General features: G+C 49.3%; 2 protein-coding genes across 3 annotated transcripts; both read left to right on the top strand.

The window, feature by feature from the left end:
* Positions 1–380: 380 nt before the first annotated feature.
* On the top strand, positions 381–17,087 carry LOC110563713 (poliovirus receptor-like). 2 transcript variants are annotated; one of them, XM_021660887.2, is made up of 8 exons: positions 382–576; positions 2,424–2,777; positions 3,119–3,415; positions 5,384–5,501; positions 8,376–8,524; positions 9,680–9,796; positions 13,691–13,725; positions 14,262–17,087. In XM_021660887.2, exons 1-8 carry the CDS (start codon positions 492–494, stop codon positions 14,328–14,330), a joined length of 1,224 nt encoding a protein of 407 aa, XP_021516562.1. In that variant the 5' UTR covers positions 382–491; the 3' UTR covers positions 14,331–17,087. The 2 variants fall into 2 exon arrangements, with proteins under 2 accessions (XP_060222351.1, XP_021516562.1); XM_060366368.1 differs by lacking the exon at positions 13,691–13,725 and having other exon boundaries at positions 381–576.
* Positions 17,088–17,174: 87 nt separating this feature from the next.
* LOC110563714 (large ribosomal subunit protein eL39-like) lies at positions 17,175–18,555 on the top strand. The gene is made up of 2 exons (XM_021660888.2): positions 17,175–17,299; positions 18,250–18,555. Exons 1-2 carry the CDS (start codon positions 17,270–17,272, stop codon positions 18,388–18,390), a joined length of 171 nt encoding a protein of 56 aa, XP_021516563.1. The 5' UTR covers positions 17,175–17,269; the 3' UTR covers positions 18,391–18,555.
* Positions 18,556–19,944: the final 1,389 nt, after the last annotated feature.

The raw sequence follows: 19,944 nt of genomic DNA, 5'->3' as shown, positions 1-19,944 counted from the left end.
CAAACTTGTTATACAGTCAAAGGAGACATAGAACTTCTGATCCTCCTGCCTCAATTTCCCTCCCTGCCCAAGCGCTGAGAGGAGAGACTGGTTTACATGACAGTAGGTGTCTGAGTCTGCCCTCAGGCAGCCTGCTAGCTAAGGCGCTGGAAGCTTTCACTTTTCTCCTCCCTCTCTTTCCCCCCTTTCTTCTACGTTATTTTTGTTGTTATTGGTGGTTGAGACAAGGTCTCACTTTAGCTCAGACCCACCTGACGGAGCCCAGCCTAAGACTTTTGCGGTCCTCCAGGGGCCGCTTCCGAAGTGCTGGAATTTCAGACTCCGTCCGGGTCGGAGCTGGCAGAACCCGCTTGGCTGCGCCTGCGCAGAGGGCGAAGGAGGGCCCTAAAAGTCCCGGGGCGTGCTCAGCGGGATTCCAGCAGTTGTCTCCAGCTCTAAGCCGGAGGAGGAGCTCGCACTCAGCCAGCTGGAACGTGCCGGGAGGGAAGCGCATGGCCCTCTTCACCCATCCCTGCCCGTGGCTGGTGTCGCCGCTGCTGCCGCTGCTGCTGCTCCACTGCGCGCCCGGGGAGGCGGGTGAGTAGCCCTGCGCCCCTGCTCACCTCGGGAGGACCCCCCCCCCAACACGCACAGGCCACCGATCCCCCTTCCCCGCCCAAAGTCCCAGGTCCGGGGCAGATTCCAGAAAACCGGGGAGTACCGGGGAGGGTGAGGCAGAAGTGAGTTCCAGGGTAGCCTAGGCTCCAAAATAAGACCCGCTCCCTCCCCACCGCCACATTATAAAATAAATAGCGCATACACATTCTGAGGATAAAACCAGGGCGCCCTCAAGCCGGGGAACCCAAGGCGGCCACACCCTCCTCGCCAGCAGTTCTCCGCGTGAGTCACCCTGGATTCATTCATTTGGTCATCCTTTATTTTTACTGAATTGGAGACTGAAGCCGGCCCGGCACTGGGGAATTCTGGCGCGGGGCCGAGCATGTCAGAATGCTGAGGATAGAACCTTGGCTGTCACAGGGACCTAAGCAGGAGCTCTGTGCCTAGCCGCGCTCCGGGACTAGTGGGTGGAGAGGAACTCCGGTTGAGGTGCTGACGTCATGTCTTCAACGCCCCTTTCCGACTCCCACCCCTAAAGGCTTGTGGTGGCGCAAGCTCGCTCGTCTTTAATCCCAGCCAGCACTCGGGAAGCAGCGGCAGGTGCTAGGCTAGCCTGGCGTACAGAGTGGGTTCTAGGACAACAAGGGCATACTTCTAGTGACCTCAAGACCTGGAAGCTGGATTTGGTGGTACAGGCTCGAGGACCTCAAGTTTGCCTGTATCCTGAGCTTTGTAAGAGAGACTGTCCCAAAGAAACCAAACCTCTGGAGCTGGGTCTTTATTCCAGTGATAGGGTGCTTACCTAGCTGCGCGAAGCCCCGAGTTTGGTCCCAGCACCACCTAAACCGTGTGTGCCCGCTGTCTCAGCACTGGTTACTAGGGGCAGGAGAATCAGAAGTTCAGGCTTATTCATTCTCGGCTATTAATGAGTTTGAGGAGATACCTGAGACCTGTCTAAAGAGAACAAAACAAAACAAAACACCAAATGGAAAGACTTCTCTAGGTCCACCCCTTAAAGGGATTAAATCTTCCCTGGGGAGGACCATCGGTGGACATTTACATCTGCACTCGACAGCCCATTCTGCAGATGCACAGAGACCACAACTGCAACTGTGTACAGGGAGGCCCATGCTCGCTGTCGAGGGGGTTGGGGTCCCAGGACTTGAGTCTGAAGTCGTTGTCCTGGTAATCAGAAATGCCTGACACTGTATTCACTAAGGTAAGAGCCAACTGTGTGTGGGGCTAAAGACAGGTCTCCCATAGGGCCTACTGTAGTGACTATGAATGGCCCAAGTTCAAATCCCACCTTGTTATCTTATGCTTGTGATCTCCTAGCAAACACTTCTATGCGTCCATTTCCCCATTTATAAGTGGTGCCTCCAGCCCAGTGTGTTGGCACTGCTTTTGCCACAGAATCACAGAACTTAGGAGGCAGAGGCAAGCAGGCCTCTGAGTTCCGGACCAGCCTGGTCTATGTCCAGGCCGAGACCCTGTTTATTATAATGATAATAATAATAACAACAATACTAAATTTTGCTTTATAATAATGATGATGAAGTAAAATAAGGAGCTGGGGAGATGGCTCGGCAGTTAAGAGCACTGGCTGCCCTTGCAGAGGACGTGGGTTCTGTTCTCAGCTCCTACATGGCAATTCATGGCCCTCTGTAACTCAAGTTGCGATGCCTCCCTTCTGGCCTCTGTGGGCACAGCACACATGTGGTGCACGTACATATGTTTTAGCACACACTAACACGCATCAACTAAAAAGAAACACAGCTTTAAAATAAATTAGTTTAAACGAATTAACAATGCCTCTGTTTTCCCAGGTGGCGGTATAGCTGTGCAGGCGGCCTCCAATGTGACTGGCTTCTTGGGTGAGACTGTAGCCTTGCACTGCAGCCTGGCTTCTAAAGAGACTATGACAATCACACAGATAACTTGGATGAAGCGGATGCCAGATGGATCGCGCCCCCCCGTGGCTATCTTTCACCCCAAGAAGGGGCCCAGCATTGTGGAGCCAGAGCGGGTGATGTTCTTGTCTGCCAGGCTGGACGAGGATCCCAGGAACGCATCTCTGGCCATCTCCCACTTGCGCGCTGAAGATGAAGGCAGCTATGAATGTCAGTTTGCCACATTCCCCACAGGCAGCAAGAGCTCCAGGGTCTGGCTGAAGGTGCTTGGTAAGTGTTGGGGTAAGGTAAGGATGCCCTTGGGACATGATATATCCTCCTCTTGTTCAGACCGGATGTGGGGGAGTCAAAGAATCCAGGCAGTATTTCATGTAGCACAGGCTAGCCCTCAGCTTAATATGTTCAAATTGAACGTCCCATACCCTTAAACACAAGCATGGTGGCACATGCCTCTATCCTGACCACCAAGGAGCCTGAAGCTAGAGGCTCATGAGCTGGAAGACAACCTGGGCTATCTCAGAAAACAAAACAAAACAAAACAATCAAGAGTAAAGGGCTGGCTTCCTGTGCTGCGGAGCGCATGTGATGCGTGTTCTTGATGGTTCTTTCAGCCCGACCTAACAACTCTGCCGAGGCCCTGAAGCCCAGTTCCACCTCGAAGCGGCAGGAGGTAGCTAAATGCGTCTCCGCTGGTGGGCGCCCTCCTCCACGAATCACCTGGTCTTCTGATGTGAATGGAAGCACCCGTGAAATTCAGAAACCAGGGCCCCAGCCGGGCTCCGTGACGGTGATCAGCCTCTTCTCTGTGGAGCCCTCGAGCCAGGCAGACGGAAAGAACATCACCTGCAGGGTAGAACACGACGGCCTCCAGAAGCCGGACCTGCTGCCCCTGACCCTCTCCCTAAACTGTGAGTGTGTTTGCACAAGCGCATGAGCCCCACGCCCCCGCCACCCCGGCAGCCTCCGTTTCTTGCTAACTCATGTATGTCGCCTGCATGTGCTCCGTAGTGGGGCGCTGTCACTGTCTGCTCCATGACTCCTTTGCCTTTTCTACCGTGGCTCTCTAAGGCCTGCACTGTTCCCCACAGCTGGACACTGAATCCCTGTCCTGTTCACACGGTCCTGCACAGTCTACACCAGCTCATCTGTGGCAGCCTGTCCCCGCTCCCCATCGGCCCCTGGAGTTAGCTGTGGTCTTTGGATGGAGCTCACACTCTGAGAGCCCCGGGTCACCTCCTCTGGCTGCCCAGATGCCGCCAGATTTATAGCAACACCTGCAGATTAGCACATTGACAGAACCAGGCACAGCAAGCCCTGACTGTTTCAGATTTTCTAATGACCGCCCTAGTTCAGCGCATTAAGAGGGCTGGGGATCCAGCTCAGTTGCTAAGAGTGCTCGCCTAGCTTGCAGGAAGCCATGGGTTCGAATCGTGGTGTGGTAGTACACACCTGTAATCCCAGCACTCAGGAAGTGGAGGCAAGAAGGTCAGGGTCATCCTAGGGTGATGGTTCTCAACCTGTGGGGTCATGACCCTCGGGGTTGGAAGACCCTTTCACAGGAGTTGCATATCAGGTGTGCTGCATTTCAGATTGTGTTACGATTCATAGCAAAATTTCAGCTATGAGGTAGCAGTGAAAATAATGTTATGGCTGGAGGTCATCACACATGAGGAACTGTATTAAAGAGTCGCAGCCTTGGAGACTGAGAGCATCGGTCCAAGGGCTTGATGGGGACATGTTTAAGTCTAGCCTGGGCTACAGGAGACTGGTGTAGGCTGGTGTCATAGTGCACACCTGAATCCCAACACTTAGGAAGCTGAGGCCAAGCTGGGCTGCGACACACTCAGACTCAAATCACTTAACCCTCCTAGTGGATTTTATCCAACCCAAAATATCCAAAAGATTAATTTAAAAATCATTACATCTAGGTATTTATTTATTTCTGTGTCCAGGGTAGATGTGCTTGTGTGGAAATCAGAGCCCTCAGTTCTCACCTTGTGAGACTCGGGGCTTGACCGTGGGTCACTGGGCCTGGTGGCAGGCACCCGCTGAGCCGTTCCACCGGCCGAGATCATCATTCTGACACATGATTGATTTCTCAGACAGTCTTGGTGAGAACTTTTACACTCTTCTTGCCAGAATAAATCTTGAAATTAGTGTGTCTCTGACGAGCCATCTCTGAAGCCATGAGAGGCTATGTGGTTGGTTGGTGGTCACCATGTTGGGCTGTAGGGATTTAAGCTCCTATGTCATCCATACTGCACCATCCTAATACTGTCTACACACACACACACACACACACACACACACACACACCTGTCTCCTAGTATCTTTAGCCCTGGCTTCCCTAGGAATGAGCTATCCCCCTCCTCAGTAGCATGTACTCTTGTCCCACAACCTGTCTGTACCAAGCTCATGATGGTATCAACACAAGATCACTTCCCAGGGAGCAACTTGAGATGGGATCTCCCAATGTAACCCAGGCTGCCCTCAACTCATGAGCCTGCCTCAGCTTTCCCAGTGCTGTGGTTAACACCTGGCTTCTAGACACTCTCTTGAGACACTCTGTATGTCTTCCTTCCCATCACTGCCTATCCTGGCCTCTCTCCCACAGGACTCAGAGCCTTGAATGTGCTCCTGTGTCTGGAGTGTTTGGAAAGGCCTTTGCTCATATGACACCCAACACAAACCAGGGCCTGTTCCAGGAAAATTCAGTTAAAGAAGGAGCTGGGAAGTCCCCTTTGTGTCCCCCTGACTAAGGAAGCACAAACCTAACAACTGTAGGCTAATTCCCTAAGTCACCCAGCTGCCTCCTGCTCAGGAGAACGCCCCTTGGGCACTGCCCAGATCTCAGCCTCAGTGTCCACTCTCTTCAGATCCACCTGAAGTGTCCATCTCTGGCTATAATGGCAACTGGTTCTCAGGCCTCAAAGATGTGGTCCTGACCTGTGAAAGCCGCAGCAAACCTATGCCCCTCAGCTATGAATGGAGCACGTGAGTGATGGGGACCTGGAACTGAGTCTGGGAGGAGAGCTGGGGTCAGGACCCACAGGTCTAAAAGGGGAGGGAGCATTGGGCAATAAAAATAGAGTTGGGCGTGGTGGCACACACCTTTAATCAAAGCACTGGGGAGGCAGGGGCAGGCTGATCTCTGAGTTCAAGGCCAGTCTGGTCTACAGAGCAAGTTCCAGGACAACCAGGGCTACATAGAGAGACCCTGTCTCCCCACCTTAAAAAAAAAAAAAAAAGTAAAATTATTCTTTAGTCCTAGTAAAATTTCCATCTTTTGACTGTGACTTGGGGTTTTCAAAGGTAGTTTGATCCAGGCCATGGCCACACTAGCAGTCCTGTAATTTTTTTCCATCACACCCTTTGGGAATCCCCTTCCCTGTGCAGGTTAAAGGTTACAAAGAGCTGAGACAATGGTTTAGTACGGGCAAGTCCCTGGGTGAACCCTCCAGGACAGAAGCAACTCAAAGATGCCCGCTTCATCCCAATCCCTTTGGTTGCTGACTGCCCACTTCCTCTGTCTCTGAAGCTGCCAGCCATGCCAGCGCACAGATGAGGAAGTTAGCCTTTGAAAGAATCTCCAAATTCATATATGGAAGGGGAAGGGTATTGGGAGATGGCTCAGTGGGGAAAGTACTTGCTGTTATAAGCATGAGGATCTGAGGCTGATTCTCAGCACCACATAAATGAAGACCTCATTCCAAAGAAACAAGGAAGAAAAAAATGAAAGAAAAAAAAGGGGGGTGGTTTTTTTTTTTCAGTGCAGGCTAGAATCCATGGCCCCATCCACACTAGGAAAATACTATACCACTGAGCCACACCCCAGCCCCTCACTGGGGAACTCTAGGCAGGGGCTCTACCACTGAGCCACACCCAGCCCCTCACTGGGGGAGTCTAGGCAGGGGCTCCACCACTGAGCCACACCCAGCCCCTCACTGGGGGAGTCTAGGCAAGCTCTCTGGCACCTGCCCAAATCTATAAATAATTTAGCATAATTTTTATTAGGCTTCTTTCTGTACTTCAAAAATAACTTAGGTCAACATTCTAGAACTTTCAAACAGATCCCACCTCCCAAAGCAGCTATAATTGCCTTTGGTTAGTGTCTGTCTTTCTGCCTGTCTGTCTGTCTGGCTGTCTCTCGCTCACACACACACACACACACACACACACACACACACACAGCCCTTTCCTTTTTTCTCTGGTCCCCAACAGCTCTCATCCTGTCCCAGGGGCAGTTTCCAAACTTTTCCTCCATCTTATAAACATATATCAAAGTGCATAGTTTCACAATTCTGTTTCCTTTTATATCTTGGTAGAAAATTTCCAAATATATAGTCATAGGAATTTTCCAAATGAATTCTCAGAAGAGAAAAAGAAATCCAACCCAAGGATTCTCCCTTTTATATTTAACTGCACCTAATTTGGCATCTTAAAAACTTATTACAGTTATTCATTTAGTTTGGGGGAGGGTGCACATGTGGAGGTCAGAAGACAGGGGTCGGCTCTCCCTGTCCACCTGTGTGTCTTGGGGGCTGAACGCAGGTCCCCAGGTGGAAAGCACGTCCATCTCTTGAGTCATCCCACTGTCCCCATTTTTGGCTTTTTGAGACTGTCTCATTATGTAAATGTCATCATGGCTGCCTAGAACTTGCTGCAGTCCTCCTGCTTCAAGTTCCCAAGTTCTGGGACCACAGGTGCTGTCCAGGAATTGATGACCCTTTTGCCTCTGCCTCCTGCTTGCTAGGATTCCTGGGTCACCACTAGACCCTACCCGTATTTTAATGTTGTTAGATTCTATACTGTATGTGTCATCAGTTATTTAACCAGTCTTTAGGGCCAGGTATGGTGCCACACACCTTTAATCACAGCACCCTACATGCAGAGGTCTCTATGAGTTCAAGGCCAGCTTGCTCTATAAAATGTATTCTAGCCATGGTAAAACCTATCAAAAAACAAAACTAGTTCATAGTGTGGGATAAGGTGATTATTTTTATGTTTTAACTCTGCAGTCATGCCACCCAAGGTGGTGAGTGACCACAACCACGTTTCCAGTCTGTGGATTCCCACACTCATCTACCAGTTCTCAGTGAAAGGAAATGACAGCAAGATTTGGCAACCCTAGGACTGGGAATCTGACTTAGTGGAAGAGCACCTCTGAGTCATCTCAGTAGAGTGCTCAGAACCCCACACTTCCACCCCCTCTGTCCCCTGCTTGGATGCTTTCTCAGGACTTGGGCCCATCCACTAACTCAGCTGGGCGCATAAGGTTGGCCAAAGTCTCTGTGTTTCTGACTTTTCTGTTTCACCAAGCAAGATAACATTATAAAGAATGTCTGGGAAAGATAAAGCAGGGGTGGGGAATAGGGAAAAGAGGTTGCTTTGCAGTAAAAACAGTGGGACAGAATCACCAAGGCTATGTCTAAGAATCCTGGAAGAGGCCCGGCATGGCTCTGCAGTGCATTGTGGATAGAGGAAATGGTATTTGCAAATATATTTCTGTCCATCAATCCCCGTTTCTGCAAAGGCCTACGTGAGGTGGTGGTGCCTGGAGTGAGAGGTCCATGCAGCTGTCCACAGGGGAGCAAAGGGGACAGTAACATGCTGGGGCACAGGTGAGGGAGGGGCTTGCTCTGAGTAAGGCCTGGTGGGGGGGTCCTAAAGTGGAGTTGGGTTCTTGTCTGCCCTCTGGTGGGCATATGGGGAATAGCCAAAGGCAAAGACAAAGCCAGAATCTGAAAACTCGGAGACACAGGCTTGCTGTCTGCCAGCCAGCATGTCACCAGAGCAGGCTTGTGTTCCTGCTGTGCTATGGGTGCTCTGTCAGCAGAGGCCACCTGCTCACTATCCCTTCTCCTCTAGGGCCACAGGTTCCCTGCCCACCTCTGCTGAACCCCAGGACAGTCAGCTCCGAATCACCACTGTGGATCATCTCAATAACACGATCCTCGTGTGCAATGTCACCAATGCCCTAGGGTCTGGTCAGGCCCAAGTGACAATCCTAGTCAAAGGTGAGCTGTCCTCAAACGTGGAGGGGAGGGTACAGCAGGGTGTCCCCCAGGGGAGGGACATGGGTAGGATGGCTGAGGTCATGGTAGGATAGCAGGTCATAGGATGCAGACTTTACCAGCCCAGGCTGGGGCAGCTGTGGGAAACCTCTGACCTAGGGACTCAGAATGTCCTCTCCAAGCATATTGGGCATAACTCTACCAGTTCCCACTAAGCAAAATAAGACTGAAAGGGCAGGTGGCACAAAGATGGCTCAGTGGATAAAGGTGCTTGCTGTCCAGCGTGATGATGTGAGTTCAGTCCCTGGCACTCAGTGGAAGGAGAGACCCAGCTTCCACAAGTTGTCTTCCAAAGTCTAGCCAAAGTCTCTGTGTTTCTGAGTTACCTCCACTTACCCACGACAGCGGGCACATGAACACATATGCAAACCCATGCACATAAACAATTGTAATTTTTACTTGGAAAATAAATTTTTGAATGTGAAGCTTCAGATGTGGCTACATCCAGGTGCTAGCTCAGGAACTGTTTGCACATCTTTTATCTCTGAAGCCAGGTGTTGGGGTGCACACCTCTCAGTACTGGGAGGACTGATGCAGAAGGATCAGGAGCCTGAAGGACAGGATCAAGGATGTAATTTGTTTGGTAGAGAGCTTGCTTAGCATGCATGAGGTCCTGGTTCAAATCCCAAGACCTCATCCACTCGGTGTTGTGCAGCATGCCTGTAATCACAGTGCCTGGGGGAGAAAGAGTGAGAAAAAAATGGGCATACAACGTTATCCTTGGCTACCTAGCAAACTTGAGGTTAGACAGGCCTTCCTGAGCCCTCATCTCAAAGCAGAAAACAAACATCCAAATGTAGAAATCATAAAGTATAGGCCAGGCATGGTGGCACACACCTTTAATCCCAGCATTTAGGAGGCAGAGCTCTGTGAGTTTGAGGCCAGCCTGATCTACAAAGATAGTCCAGGATAGCCAAGGCTACACAGAGAAACCCTGTCTTGAAAAAGTTTAAAAAACATCATAAATGTGGTCAACACCTGAACGCTGTAGACTGAGGGAGATGTGATTCCCCACAGGAAACGTGGGACATTGATTCAAAGATGCCTGGGTAATGTGACAGGTTGGTAACTTTCCTCATCTGCTTGCCCATTTTCCAGAGAAATCTGAGATTTTGCAGCCAGATTCAAGCTTAAGCCCTGGGCTCATCGCCACCATCGTCGTCGGCCTCGTTGTCCTCATTATTATTTGTGTGGTATTCTGGAAGTGCACGCGTGGTGAGTTTCTTCTCCTCAGTCATTCCCACACACAGTTGCCAGAGCCACTGCAAAGGACTCCCTGCTGTGTGCAGCCTTGGTGCCCAGTATCCACGGCCAGGCGACCCTCCACAACACACTCAAGGAATCTTAGTGTTTTGCTTTTGGTTTTGAAGTATTGAAGATGGAAGCCAAGGCTTTGTGTATGTTAGGCAGGGGCTCTACCACTGAGCCACACCCTTTGCCCCTCACTGGGGAACTCTAGGCAGGGGCTCTACCACTGAGCCACACCCCAGCCCCTCACTGGGGGGTTCTAGGCAGGAGCTCTACCACTGAGCCACACCCCAGCCCCTCACTGGGGGATTCTAGGCAGGGGCTCTACCACTGAGCCACACCCTTTGCCCCTCACTGGGGGATTCTAGGCAGGAGCTCTACCACTGAGCCACACCCCAGCCCCTCACTGGGGGACTCTAGGCAGGGGCTCTACCACTGAGCCACACCCCAGCCCCTCACTGGGGGACTCTAGGCAGGGGCTCTACCACTGAGCCACACCCTTTGCCCCTCACTGGGGGATTCTAGGCAGGGGCTCTACCACTGAGCCACACCCTTTGCCCCTCACTGGGGGATTCTAGGCAGGAGCTCTACCACTGAGCCACACCCCAGCCCCTCACTGGGGAACTCTAGGCAGGTGCTCTACCACTGAGCCACACCCCAGCCCCTCACTGGGGGAGTCTAGGCAGGGGCTCTGCCACTGAGCCACACCCCAGCCCCTCACTGGGGGACTCTAGGCAGGGGCTCTACCACTGAACCATACCTCAGCCCCTCATTGGGGGAGTCTAGGCAGGGGCTCTACCACTGAGCCACACCCCAGCCCCTCATTGGGGGATTCTAGGCAGGGGCTCTACCACTGAGAACACCCACCCGTCACTGGGGGACTCTAGGCAGGGGCTCTACCCCTGAGCCACATCCACCCATCACTGGGGGAGTCTAGGTAGGGGCTCTACCACTGAGCCACACCCCACCCCTGACTGGGGGATTCTAGGCAGGGGCTCCACCACTGAGCACACCCCAGCCCCTCACTGGGGGATTCTAGGCAGGGGCTCTGCCACTGAGCCACACCCCAGCCCCTCACTGGGGAACTCTAGGCAGGGGCTCTACCCCTGAGCCACACCCCAGCCCCTCACTGGGGGAGTCTAGGCAGGGGCTCTACCACTGAGCCACACCCCAGCCCCTCACTGGGGGATTCTAGGCAGGGGCTCTACCACTGAGCCACACCCCAGCCCCTCACTGGGGGATTCTAGGCAGGGGCTCTACCACTGAGCCACACCCCAGCCCCTCACTGGGGGATTCTAGGCAGGGGCTCTACCCCTGAGCCACACCCCAGCCCCTCACTGGGGGAGTCTAGGCAGGGGCTCTACCACTGAGCACACCCCAGCCCCTCACTGGGGGATTCTAGGCAGGGGCTCTACCACTGAGCCACACCCCAGCCCCTCACTGGGGGATTCTAGGCAGGGGCTCTACCACTGAGCCACACCCCAGCCCCTCACTGGGGGATTCTAGGCAGGGGCTCTACCACTGAGAACACCCACCCGTCACTGGGGGACTCTAGGCAGGGGCTCTACCCCTGAGCCACATCCACCCATCACTGGGGGAGTCTAGGTAGGGGCTCTACCACTGAGCCACACCCCACCCCTGACTGGGGGATTCTAGGCAGGGGCTCCACCACTGAGCACACCCCAGCCCCTCACTGGGGGATTCTAGGCAGGGGCTCTACCACTGAGCCACACCCCAGCCCCTCACTAGGGGACTCTAGGCAGGGGCTCTACCATGAGCCCCTCCCAAGTTCCTCACTTTCCATAGAGCACGCTCTCTCTAAGCACTACCTCTGAATGCCACTGTAGTCTGCATAGGAACTGTGTTGTGTGGAGGAAGGGATTGTGCTTTAACTGACCAACTTGCCTGCTGCAGACTCACTGCTGCAGAATGGCCAATCGCTCATACACTGCTTCAGGACTGACTTTTCCCCTCAAACATGAAATAAACCTCTCCTCCCACATTCCCTGGCCACCTGGGTTCTGCCTCCTTCTCTACAGAATCCTCTCTAACCTCTAAAAGAACAGGTCAAGTGCAATGTTTCAGTCTCACCCAGGCCAGTCTTGCTCAGTCCTGGTGGTCACTGTTTAAGAATATGTGTGTGTGTTCCAATTGACTGTGAGCACAGAGGGGTGGCAGGAACTGTCAGGGTCAAGGATATCCTCACCTATATAGGACAACCTGGGCTACACAAGACCTTTCCTCATTGGGCTGGAGAGATGGCTCAGAGGTTAAGAGCACTGTCTTCTCTTTCCAGGGGTCCTGAGTTCAATTCCCAGCAACTACATGGTGGCTCACAACCATCTATAGTGAGATCTGGTGCCCTCTTCTGGCATTCAGGTGTACATGCAGGAAGAGTACTATTAATAAGTAAATAAATCTTAAAAAAAAAAAAAAGACCTTGCCTCACAAAAACAAAATATACCACGTGGTGGTGGAGCATGTATTTAATCCCAGCACTTGGGAGGCAGAGGCAGATGGATCTCTGTGAGCTTGAGGCCAGCCTGGTCTACAGAGCAATTTCTAAGGCAGCCAAAAAATGCATATAGAAACCCTGAAATGCATATAGAAACCCTGTCTTAAAGGGAAGGGGTCGGGGGCAGGGGAGAGAATGAATATATCAGGGTCCCGATAATTTCTTCGAGAGCACACTCCAGTGACTGACCTTCTTGCTGCCAGGCTCTGCCTCCTACATTCTTATGGCCTGCTGACAGCTTACACTGAATTGCACCCATGGGCCTTTCTGGGTGACATGCAAGAGCCATACTCTTAAGATGGGGTGCTGACACGGGCCTTTGTTATCCCAGCACTTGGGAGGTGGAGGTGGGAAGATTGTGAGTTAGAAGCCAGCCTGGGCTACAATAAGGGCCTGGCTGTAAGTGGCTTCATCTCTGTGACTCAGTTTCCTCATCCGTAAAAAAGGGTGGAATGACATGTGCCAATGCAGATAACATGGTTCACACAGCCATTGCTGCATGGGAAGTTGAACAGTGGTGCTCTACTAGCTGGGATCATTATTGTCATCATCATTATTAATGCTCCAGAAAGGTGGGGGTGTCTCTCTCTCTTGTTTTCAGCTATATCCTCAATGTCTTCAATTGCCTTGCCACAAAAGAGATATCTTCCATTTACTGACTAGCGCCTGCTAGATGGTTGAGGGAGCTGAGGGCACACTAGGCCTAATGTCACACCAGGCCTAAAGGACAGAGATGGAATGTCAGCCCTTGAACAAATAATTTTGTTTTGGAGACAGGGGTCTCACTGTCATTCAGACTGACCTGGAATCCAGTATTTAGACCAGGGTGCCCTTGAACTCACAGGGATCTACCTGCCTCTGCCTCCTGCGTGTGCCACCATGCCTGGCTTTAGGTTTTGTTTTGTTTTTAATGTGAGTATTTTGCTCCGTGTGTGTCTGTGCAGTGCATGCATGCAGTGCCCTCAGAAGCCACAAGAGGGTGTCGGATGCCCTGGAGCTGGGGTTACAGATAGCTATGAGCTGCCGTGGGGTTCTGGGAATCGAACCCAGATCCCTTACAAGGGCAGCCAGAGCTTTTAACCACCACTAACATTTGCCACTGCCACCACCGCCACTTCCTTTCTTTTTACACTGGTTCCATGTAGTCTCAGCTGGCCCCAAAGTCTATATGTAGCCAGAGATTACCTTAAATTACTGGTCTGCTTCTAAAGTGTATGTACCTTGCTGTCTGGCTCATCACTGTCCTGTGTCAGTACAAAGGCTGAAGAAACCCAGGCACCCTCAGACATCCTCCTCCCAGGATTCCAGGGTCTCTCTCTTCCTGACAAATTCTCTTGTTTCTCCAGGTTGTTCTCGGTGGCCCAGGTCCATAGGTAATACGGTGAGTACAGAGGTACGAGGGAGGAAGGCGTAGGTCTGAGTGGATCACAGACCCATTTCTGAAACTTTTGCAAGAAGGGGGCCAGACAGCTGCATTATGGCATCAGGATCCAGGGTTCTCCCATCCTTGGCTTGTGCACCACTGGGCGCGAGTGGAAAGTTTAGGAAATGGAACCTTTGTCTTTAGAAGGGATATTGGGAATGTGCACCTGATTTTTGAGATCAGGCCATTTTTTGAACTCACTGTCTAGCCAAGGCTGGCTTTGAACTCTTGGTCTACCTGCCTCTGTCTTCCCCGATGGTGGAATTACTGAAGTGTGCCATTGCATCCAGCTCTCCCTCAGTTTTCTCACTATGTAGCCCAGGCTAGCCTACAGAGTGCTGAGGTTCTGAGGCATGCCTACTTCCCAGTCCCTGCCTATGGCCACTGCTTAGGGATCAAGTGGACCTGCTTCTTGAGCTCCTCCCTTCACCAGGAAGATCATTTATTTGAAAGAGGCCCTGACTGAAGTTTCATGTTTAATGTCCCCCAACTAGGGTGCCTGCTATTCATTAGTGAGACGTGACCGCTCTACCCAGAACATGGAGGAAAACAGCATGAGGTGACAGTGATGGGAAGACAGAACAAGGACCTTGGAAGTCTCAACAACTAGAACTTCAGAACACTGTTTCATGTTTTCGTGTACTTAGTTCACAATGCCGTACTTTGCCTTTTTTGTCTTACCTTACAAATGAATAAGCTTCTAGAAACTAGCCGCCCCGTGCAGTGAACGTAGCAAGTCTGGAGCTCTCCCAGGACCCTAGTAAATTCCACATTGTCAAAAAGGACTCATGGAGCCCAGTGTGGGGCTCACACCTGTCATCCCAGCAAGTGGAGGGCAGATGCAAAGTCGAGTCTGGCCTGGGCTACAGAGTGCAGCCCTGTCTATACACAAACAAACAGGCTTTGAGACGGCCATAAACTGAAGTCTTTCTGTGGGGAAGAGAAGTCTTCTACCTCATGTTGACCATATAGAATGTTCTAGGAGCTGAAAGACTTCGGCCACTGAGATTCAGCTGCAGAACCTCTTTTTCAGTTGAGTCATTCATGGCTTGTCCCTCTTTCCTCTCTGGACAAAGCTTCACTATGTAGCCAAGGTTGGGCTCAAATCACAGGGATCAGTCTGTCTCTACCTCCTAAGTGCCACCACACTGCTAGGTCTTCTTTTTGATGAAGTAAAGAAAAATATATTTATAAAAACTATCTTATTTTATATACATATATCTCTTTTATATTTATACATATAGTTTCATGTAGCCCAGGTTATCCTCAAACTAATTTTGTAGCCAAGAATGATCTTAAACTAATTTATTTTAATTTATTTGTCTTCAAGATTAAACATACCCTAACCCCTGTTCCCTTCCTTTTCTTCTCCTCTCAATTCATTAGACACTATTCTGATTTATGTCTTAAAAGACATTGTGTTTAACTACATAAAAATCTGCGAACCACAAATGAAAAGACTATGTATTTGTATCTGTCTTTCTGAGGCCGACTCAATGTCTTTAATATGATTGTTTCAAGTTGTATCCATTTGCTTGCAAATGCTATAACTTTTTTTTTTTTTTTTTTTTTTTTTTTTTTTTTTTTGTGGCTGAAAAATTTCCCTTTGTGTGTATGTACCACATTTTCTTTACCCATTCCTCTGTGGGTGAGCATCGAGGTTGGTTTCTTATGTGAGCTGTTCAGCACATGCTGCAATAAATCTCAGCATCCGGTTGCCTCTGTGAGGTGTTGACCTGGTGAATCTCCAGGAGTAGAATATCCAGGTCCTATGCTCTGTATACAGGTTTGGGAGCAAGTTGTGTCCTGACTTCCATTGTGTAGGGATAAGGGTCCTGTTTTCCACACCCTCAACAGCCTTTGTTGTTTTCCCTATGACTTCCATTCTGACTGTGGAATCTCAACACTGAGTGTGTGGTGCGCATGCTTGAAGAGGCCAGAAGAAGACCCTGGATCCCCTGAAGCCAGACAGCATGCACTTGTGAGCTGCCCCATATGGGTGCTGAGAACCCAATTCAGGTCCTCTACCACAGTAAGACAATGCTCTTAACCACTAGCATCTCTATGGCCCCTCAATAGGTTTGTGTTTATTGTTGTCATTAATGAATTAATTTTTTTGAAATGGGTTCTCTGTGTAGCCCTGGCTGTCCTGGAAGTCACTCTGTACACCAGGCTGGCCTCAGGCCTCAAACTCAGAAATCTGCCTACCTCTGCCTCTCAAGTATCTGGCCCCACAATATAGTTTTAACATTTCCCTTATGACTTATGAGGTTGGATATTATGGTGGTTTGAATGAAAATGGCCCCCCTACTCTCATAGGGAGTGGCACTTTTAGGAAGTGTGGCCTTATTGGAGGAGGTGTGTCACTGGGGGCAGGCTTACACTGTGTCCCTCTCTTCCTGCTGCCTGCTGATCCAGAAGTAGCTCTAGGCTCCTCTCCAGCACCATGTCTGCCAATGTGTCATTATGACTCCCACCGTGACAATAATGGAGTAAACTTCAGACAGTACAAGCCAGCCCAGTTAGATGTTTTTCTAAGAGTTGCTGTGGTCTTGGTGTCTCTTCACAGTGGTACAAACCCTAACACTGACTTTTTCCATGTATGTATTGCCGTTTGTAGTCCATCTTTTCAGACTGTCTTAATTTTGGGAACCCATTTGTTGTGCTGTTTCCCATTTAATTTTTTGTGGAGGGGCTGGAAATGATCTCTGTGTACTTCTGGCTGCCCTGGAACGCAGAAAGATCTTCCTGCCTCTGCTTTCTGAGTGCTGGGACTAAGATCGTGCACCATTAGACACTGCTTAGATCTTGAAGGGTTTTCCCTACAGTCTCCTCCCACAGTCCTAGAATTCACACTTAAATAAAGGTCTATGATGCATTTGGATTTGATTTCTGCTCAGGGTGAGATAAAGGGATTAAATTTTGTTCTTGTATATGTAACACCCACTTTCCCCAGCACCATTTGTCGAAGGAATTGTCTTTTCTCCAATGTTTATCTTTCAGCATCTTTATGAAAACCCAGAAAATATTACCTGGCCATGGTGACAAGTGTGAAGGAGTCTGGGAATGGGATTTTGCCTCTTGGCCTTGGCAGATGTGGTTTAATCTAAAGTTCAGTTTCTCAGAAACTGACTTTGGCAGTTTCTCCAGCAGGGTGCTCTGTTCCTGAGAACTAGAAAACAAGCTTTGTGTAGCCATGAGTGAATCCTTGGACGTTTTGCCAAGTGAAGCAGATGGGCTGTTACAGTGAAAAAGTTGCTTGTGGTTTTTTGCTTTGAAAGAGCTGCTTGAGTGCTAAATAAACAAGTCTTGATCAGAAACCTGTCTTGACTCCATTCTTCATGTCTCTGCTGCTATCATTCCCACTCCATCCTTCAGGTATACCCTGCTCTACTTGCCTGTGAGATGGGTCAGGCGGCACCCGAACAGGGACCCTGAAAACAAGGGGCACCATGAGGAATGCTGGTTTTTGGAGCTCCGGTTGCCAAAGTGAAAGTGCGTCATGACGACTGCCCGTCGAATGGAGACAAAGGTAGGCAGGCAGCATGGTCATGGGACAGAGCAATAGCAGGGAGTTGTTTATGAGGACTTTAAAGTCAATGCTAAAAACTCGAGGAATTGGGATAACGCCCAAATCCCTTGAAAAATTTCTAGAGTTTGTAAATGAAGTTTGTCCCTGGTTTCCAGATGAAGGTACTGTTAATCTGGAAACTTGGGAGTAGGTAGGGAAAAGGTTGCAGGATCATTGTACTAATAATGGTCCTGAGAAGGTACCTGTTATAACTTTTTCTTTGTGGACTTGAATTAGAGATGTTCTGGATCCCCAGCATGAGAGTAAAAATAAATAAATAAATAAAAGAATTTAGTTTCACAAGCTAAAGAGTTACTCAGGGAAATTAGAGCAACCAAACAGAGAAAAGTACTCTTAAGGTTATTTCAAATGTTCATGCAGGAGCTCAAGCAGACTTAGGCATTTTGAGAGCAGAAAATGATTTAGGAGACGAGCTAGATACTGAGGATGAGACAGAGCTAGAGGAAGTCTCAATTCAGACTGGCCTCCTGCGCCCTCCGCTCCCATGGCTTTCCCTGCTCCGTGTGCAGGTGGTACGGGGCCACTGCAGGAAGATATTACTGTTCCCGAGAGAGAGTCCAATTAGAAAGGGAACAAGTTCAGTTATTAAGGGAATTGGAGAAGTTAAAATTACAAAAAAGAAATAATGCTGATTCTAATGTAGCCCAAGAAGGATATTCACCCTTGGAGAAGGCCGTTTCTAAAGCTAGAGATTCTGGAGAAGATTTTGAGTTGGCTTTTCCTGTGGTAGAGGTGATAGATGCTCAGGGAAACAGGGTTTGTCAATATTCTCCAATTAAATTTAAACAAATAAAGGAATTAAAACTTGCATGTGTGCTTCCTCTTCGCCTTTCCTCCTCCATCGTGAGCCTTACGCCTAACTCGGCTTCTTGCTATGTCTTCTCAACAAGACTTTCCAAATCAAGCGATTCCTGGCCAAGAAACAAAAGCAAGATCGTCCTATTCTTCAATGGATTTCGATGAAAACTGGTAACAAAATCAGGTACAACTCCAAGAGAAGACACCGGAGGAGAACAAAGCTGGGTCTGTAAGGATTCGCACAATGGCAAGACTGAAGGTTTATACAGAGTTATGATCATCATCATAACTATGATCATCTATGATCAACTATGATCATCAGTCAATCCTACCAGAAGGAATTTTGGTCTTGTCTAAACTGGGAATGGAGTTTGTTCCATAATAAAATGTAGAACATTTCAAACCACAAAAAAAAAAAAAAAAAAAAAAAGTTGCATGTGTTCAATATGGTCCTAATGCTCCATTTACTGCAGCCATGGTGGACTCCCTTGTGGAGACAAATCTTACTCCAGCAGACTGGAAAATGCTCTGTAGGGCATGCCTCAGTGGAGGTGATTATTATGGAAGTCAGATTTTACTGATGTGGTAAAATGAACACACAGCCTTGCTAAATGTGCAATCAGGAAACCATCAATGGGATTTTAATATGTTAGCTGGAGAAGGACCCTCTGAGGGAAATGGTAATCAGCTTGACTATCCTCCAACTGTATATGCACAGATTGCTGTGGCAGCAAAAAGAGCCCAGCTAGCTCAGTAGGTAGAGCATGAGACCCTTAATCCCAGGGTTGTGGGTTCAAGCCCTATGTTGGGGCCATGAAGTTTGTCCCTCAAACTCCCACAAAACCCACGAGATGGAAGTTTAAGCCCTCCCTACTGGAGTGTTTGGTGGGATTAATTATAGGAAGGAGTAGTAGTACGGTGAAAGGATTGCAAGTTTTTCCTGGCATTATGGATAATGATTATACTGGAGAAATTAAAGTTATGGTAAATTCATCTAGAAGAATCACTATGATCCAGAATGATCAAAGAACAGCCTAATTTGCAAAATAAAGCTGTTGGTCCTGCCAGAGGCACAGGAGGTTTTGTCTCTTCACATGTTTATTGGGTATAACTATCACTAGAGATAGACCTCAGTTAACACTCTGGCTTGATGGAAAACAATTTGGTGGTTTGATGGACACTGGAGCAGACGTCATTGGCTGCCTAGTTGGCCTAAACAACCTACTCTGACTCATTTGAAGGGAATAGGACAATTGCAGAATCCTGAGGAAAGTACAGAATTGATAGTTTGTCAGGATAAGGAGGAAAATAAAGGTACTTGCCAGCCATACATTGTTGATAATCTGCCCATTAATTTGTGGGGAAGGGATATTCTTGGACAAATGGGAATTATGATGTGCAGTCCTAATGAAATTGTGACTTCTCAGATGATAAAATCAGGCTATCTCCCAGGACAGGGATTAAGAAAAGAGAGTCAGGGCAGAGTCCAACCTGTTGAGGTGCAAGGAAATGATGGAACTGCAGGGCTAGGGTATTTTTAATTCGAGTCACTGAACAGCCTGTACCCCGTGCAGATGGAATTAACTGGAAATCTGATGATCATTTATGGGTGGATCAGTGGCCTTTAACCTCTGAAAAAATATGAACTGCTTACCTGCTTGTACAGGAGCAATTGACTGCTGGACATAGAGTTGAGTCAATTTCTCCTTGGAATACTCCTATTTTTGTCATCAAAAAGAAATCAGGAAAATGGAGATTGTTACAAGATTTTTAAAAAGTTAATGAAA

Source organism: Meriones unguiculatus, chromosome 14 (assembly GCF_030254825.1).
Source record: "Meriones unguiculatus strain TT.TT164.6M chromosome 14, Bangor_MerUng_6.1, whole genome shotgun sequence".
NCBI classification, from domain to species: domain Eukaryota; kingdom Metazoa; phylum Chordata; class Mammalia; order Rodentia; family Muridae; genus Meriones; species Meriones unguiculatus.
The sequence above is the reverse complement of the archived record's forward strand: the minus strand, read 5'-3'. Positions and strand labels throughout refer to the sequence as shown.